Source organism: Oryzias melastigma, linkage group LG3, assembly GCF_002922805.2.
Source record: "Oryzias melastigma strain HK-1 linkage group LG3, ASM292280v2, whole genome shotgun sequence".
Lineage (NCBI taxonomy): Eukaryota > Metazoa > Chordata > Actinopteri > Beloniformes > Adrianichthyidae > Oryzias > Oryzias melastigma.
In genome coordinates, this window is record NC_050514.1 from 33,235,140 (window position 1) to 33,239,675 (window position 4,536).

The 4,536-nt window shown below is 39.9% G+C and overlaps 2 protein-coding genes across 5 annotated transcripts in view; one reads left to right on the top strand and one right to left on the bottom strand.

Moving 5' to 3' along the window:
• The window catches only part of si:ch211-186j3.6 (neural-cadherin), a 482,505-nt gene that overhangs the window by 462,159 nt on the left and 15,810 nt on the right, over positions 1-4,536 (top strand). For all 4 annotated transcript variants that reach the window (XM_036211377.1, XM_024294975.2, XM_036211378.1 and 1 more), the window contains one exon: positions 455-609. In XM_036211377.1, coding sequence (XP_036067270.1) covers positions 455-609 — 155 coding nt within the window. The remainder of the gene's footprint in view (positions 1-454; positions 610-4,536) is intronic.
• dpy19l3 (dpy-19 like C-mannosyltransferase 3) overlaps positions 3,548-4,536 on the bottom strand; it is a 94,426-nt gene continuing 93,437 nt past the window's right edge. Inside the window, exon 18 of the transcript XR_002921669.2 lies at positions 3,548-3,615. The gene's annotated coding sequence lies outside the window, so the exon portion shown is untranslated. The remainder of the gene's footprint in view (positions 3,616-4,536) is intronic.

Genomic DNA, 4,536 nt, shown 5'->3' on the forward strand with positions numbered 1-4,536 from the left:
AGAACGTGGCCAGTTGTTTTAATAAAGTTGTGTTTTTTTCCCTCACATGAGATGGTTCTAGTTTGACACTTTAGAAATGACTTATTTGAGAAGAAAGGTTCTGGTATTTTGTAGCAGACCATAGATGTTTGTGTTGAACATGAGGTTGTTGGATGTGTTAAGGTGGAACTGATCTCAGTCAGAGCAGTTTCTAAGAGTGTGAACTAAACTTTGATCCAACACTAAAACTCACATTTCTCTGAGATGCAGCATTTTTTTACAAAAATGATCACATCAGTAACTCAGTGACTCAGCTTCAGTGTCCAGAGAGCATCTCGTGTTTGGATCACTTTAATGTAGAGGTATGCTGGAGGCCGGCTCCCTCAAGGTCACCTTTCTGAGCGTTACCTGAAGAATCTGGCTTGTTAGCGTGTGAAGGCAAAACGCTGAAGTGTCGCCTCTGTGTTCTCCTCAGTCCTGCTGCTCGGCATCTTCCTGTACACGCGCTGGAGGTCCTACAAGGGGCTGAAGGAGGGCGTGTACCACGTCTCCGCGCATCACGACGGCTGGGAGGACATCCGGGAGAACGTCCTCAACTACGACGAGGAAGGAGGCGGGGAGGAAGACCAGGTACGGGCGCCCGTTACAGCATTAGTTAACGAAGGAAAGGCTAATCCTTTTTCCACTTCAGCAGTTATTAATCCCCAAGAAACTCATTTGTGGTCCTGAAAGTTCTGACCACAAAACACTCCGGTGGTTTAATAACGTCTGGAGGTGGAAAGTGATGCTCGTTCAGTGGACCAGGATCTTCTAACAAAGGAATTAAACATCATTAGAGGAGTCAAGACGCGAATCAATTCCTGTGGAAACAAAAGAATGAAGGGATTGTGGTCATCAGTTTGACATTGAATCACTATTTTAAACTGTTTGTGATTCTGAAATACAGCATCTTATGGATGGGACCTCGAGCTTTCACAACTAATAGAACGGGGAAAGTTGCATTACCTGCAATGATTCTAGTGTGAATGCTTCTGCTGAAAGTAGTCACTGAAGATGCTGAACCTTTTGGCTGAAAAAAAAGCTAGCCTGTTGCTAAAATAGAAGGTAAACTACAATTAAGCTAAACTCTAAATATGCCCAGAAAAACCTTAGTACAACATTAGCCAAAAACGTTAGCATGTTGCAAAAGTTTTATCTTAAATCCAAATTAGAAAAAAACAAACCTTCATAGATTCCATATAATCCAAAAAAAGCTAGCTCGTTGCATAAATACCAGCTGAAATTCCTCACTAGAGGAAGCAAAGTTAGTTTAAAACGTTAGCCTGTTGCTTAAATAGAAGGTAAACTACAATTTATCTCCCTAACAACAAATATACAACATAAACATGAATTAGAGTTAAAACTAAACCTTTAAAACTGTAAAAATACAATGTAAACGAGAGCTGTTTTACTGAATTCCCCCTGAGGGATTAATAAAGTTATCTGTCTGTCAAATGCAGTAGAGATAACATTATGATGTCATTGTTTAACAAAGATCCATTAAAATATTTGTGCTAAATATTTAAACAAGTTAACTGAAACCTAAAAGTCATTTTGGCAAAAACATTCAGAGAATATTTGTACTAAACTGAGGAATAAATGTAGAAACATTTCACTTTCATGTTTTAAAGTCATGTGAAGCTGTGCTAAAAGATCTGAGATGTTTTGATTGATGATTAAATGTCAAATAAAAACATAAATCATAATTAGGGATTTCCTGATAATGTTTTTTTTTTTTTAAAGGGATCTGGTTGTTGGCAAGATGGCGCCCAAACACAACATTAAACTCAAATCTATACTTGAAGAATTCTAACCATAACCCGGTTCTGGTGTTTTTCTAGATGAGCGTAAACTTTCGGTCCACGACTTCCAGCTAATGAAGTTCTGGCGCTGTCTTGGGGCCGTGTTGCTGCCTGTGGACATGTGGACAGCGTGGTCCTCTTGGTTTGATTCAGAGTCATTTTGATGATATACGAGACCCAATCTGATGGTTCTGTACAAACATTACATAAACAGATCTAGACGGTTCAGTGGTTTAATCTGATTAATCTTCATTTATCGTTTAACACTTAATCAGAGCACTTCTGTGAAATCAAGTAAAAAAGTGCAGCGATCAAGTAGAAAAAATAGTTAATTACTAACTAGTAAAAATAGATAATTAGTTATGTGAGAAAGTTTAGGGACTGTGTGTATGAGGTCAAATTAGGACCAGCTTAAACTAAATGATAAACTAGATTGTAAATTTAAAAAATACATTTTAAAAAAGAGATGATGTAAAAAAAAGGATCAGCTCAGCAGCAGTTTATTTTTGATACTGTTTTGATATTTATTATTTTTCCCCAAACTTGCACTTTATAGACGGTCCCTTAACAGCCGTCGCACTGCCATCTGTCCATTAAGCTCCCATAAAATTAAAAAAGATACTTTTTCTTCTGAAATTCTTTAGTAAGTTGTTGTTTGTGGTAATAGAGACAATAAAGAAACCTGCTGTCAGTTTAAAACTTTTATTTTAAGAGTTATTGATCCCAGAAGTCTGACTCTGTGAACTCACCAACTTAGCGAAGTATTTTGCTGCATTTTATATAATAAAATGTTGTGATCCGTTCATGATATGCAGACTTCTACTAAGGCAAAAGTTTTAAACATATATCGCTGGTCAAAATAATAAATACCCGATCCCTGATTGAGAAACAACATCTGTTTTTGATGGGCCCCATTTCTGATGGAGTTTTGGTGTCTGAAAATGTTCTCCAAATGCTTTAAAAACTTTAGTGCTTTTCATCACTGCTGTTTAGAAGAAGAAGTAATACTGGATCTTTTAAATACTTTCCCAAATCATTCTTCTGGTTTGGTTCAATTCACTTAGTTCTTTTTCAAATTTGTGAGAATCTTTGACGAACTCATGACATGCAGGGGGCGTGGCTTCATACGGTTTACCATTGGTCCGTTTTGGGATATCTGCCCTTAATTGTAAAGTTATGTGTGTTTTACTCAACAGACGGTGACATCCGAACAACACAAAACTTCAAATTGATTTCTGGGTTTTGGTCCGAGCGGACAATAAAAATTTGGACCGGCAAACAAAAGACGGCTTAAAGTCCAACTCAGAATTAAGCTGCTTTAAAGCCGGGGCATTAATGCAGGCGGGGACGCTTCCAACTGCATCCTTTTAATTCTAAAGACTGTAATTGCATTTTTTTAATGCCTGGCAGTGGATACAAGGTACCAGCTTCACACTGGATTAAGTCACTTCAATTTGGACTCAAATTCTGCATGTGTGTGGTGTTTTAATTAGGCCCACGCACAATCCTTATCTTCTCCCTCCACCAGCCAGTCTAACCCACGTGCACTCCACACTACTTAAGGGGCTTGCATAATATCACAGCTTTGATCAAAACATGCAGTTACTGTTCAGACTCGGAGAGGAAGCAGCATTTCCAGTCATTTCTTAGACTCTATTTCTTGGCTTTGCATCGTAGATAATGTTTTGTTGATTGACCACCTTGTTACCTGTCATTCTAAAGATTTGGATGTTTTTGCACGTTGACGCAGATTCAAGAGTCCAGCATCGGCCGGACTCCTCAGACGGTTCATCAACTGCAAATAGAAGCAAAAAGTTAATTTTTAAGAGAAGAACAAAATACAAAATAAAGCAGAAACTCGTCGGTTACATCATGAATCATTTAATGCTGTGAGCGGCGCGTCACCACCTCACAGGTCTCTTTAAAGAGGAAGTATGTTCAACTTTAGAGTTTTGTTTTTTTAGGTATTTACGTTTAAGTCAAAACACCTTATGGGTGAATATAAGGTCAAACCTGTACAGGGAACACAAGTTTTCTGCATGAAATCTCAAGGTCGTAGATCGCTTTGTGAACCTGTAGAGAGAAAATGTTCATGCAACTTTTTATCTATGGGTATGCTGCGGGCGACAGGTCATAGGGAACACTTAGACAAGTTAGGGTGAAGTAGGTGAGGCATGTTGAACAGATTCTTGAATTTTTCCCTCCTAAAGCCCGCACACTGTGCAAGGATCCTGTTTTTGCTGTTCACATGATCACGCCTGACGGTGTATTCAGGCTTGACACATTCGGTTCACTTAAAGTAAACCAGAGTTCATTTCCCCCCCGATAATCTAGAACAGGGGTCTCAAACTCGCGGCCCGCGGGCCATTTGCGGCCCGCAGGATGATGATTTGCGGCCCGCGTCTTCATATGAAAGATTACTGTTCGTGCGGCCCGCAAGGCTGATATGAATGACAGTTGTTATGTGCAGAGCTGAATGAACCAATCACAGTGAGGTATATGACTCTGGAGGCGGGACATTGGCGGGCTATTCAGTGCTTCTGTATATCATTCATTCCTTCCTCCAATCAGCTGGGCGGAGGAGGAGCCAGGAAGCACCAAATGCGATTTCCCGCGCGGGGAATTTGCTGTTCGCGGCTCGTCAAAAAATGTGTTTCTGTCGCCGCGCCGCGTGTCGAAGGGGCTACCAGCTCCGTCTGTGGATGTCTCTCTCAGA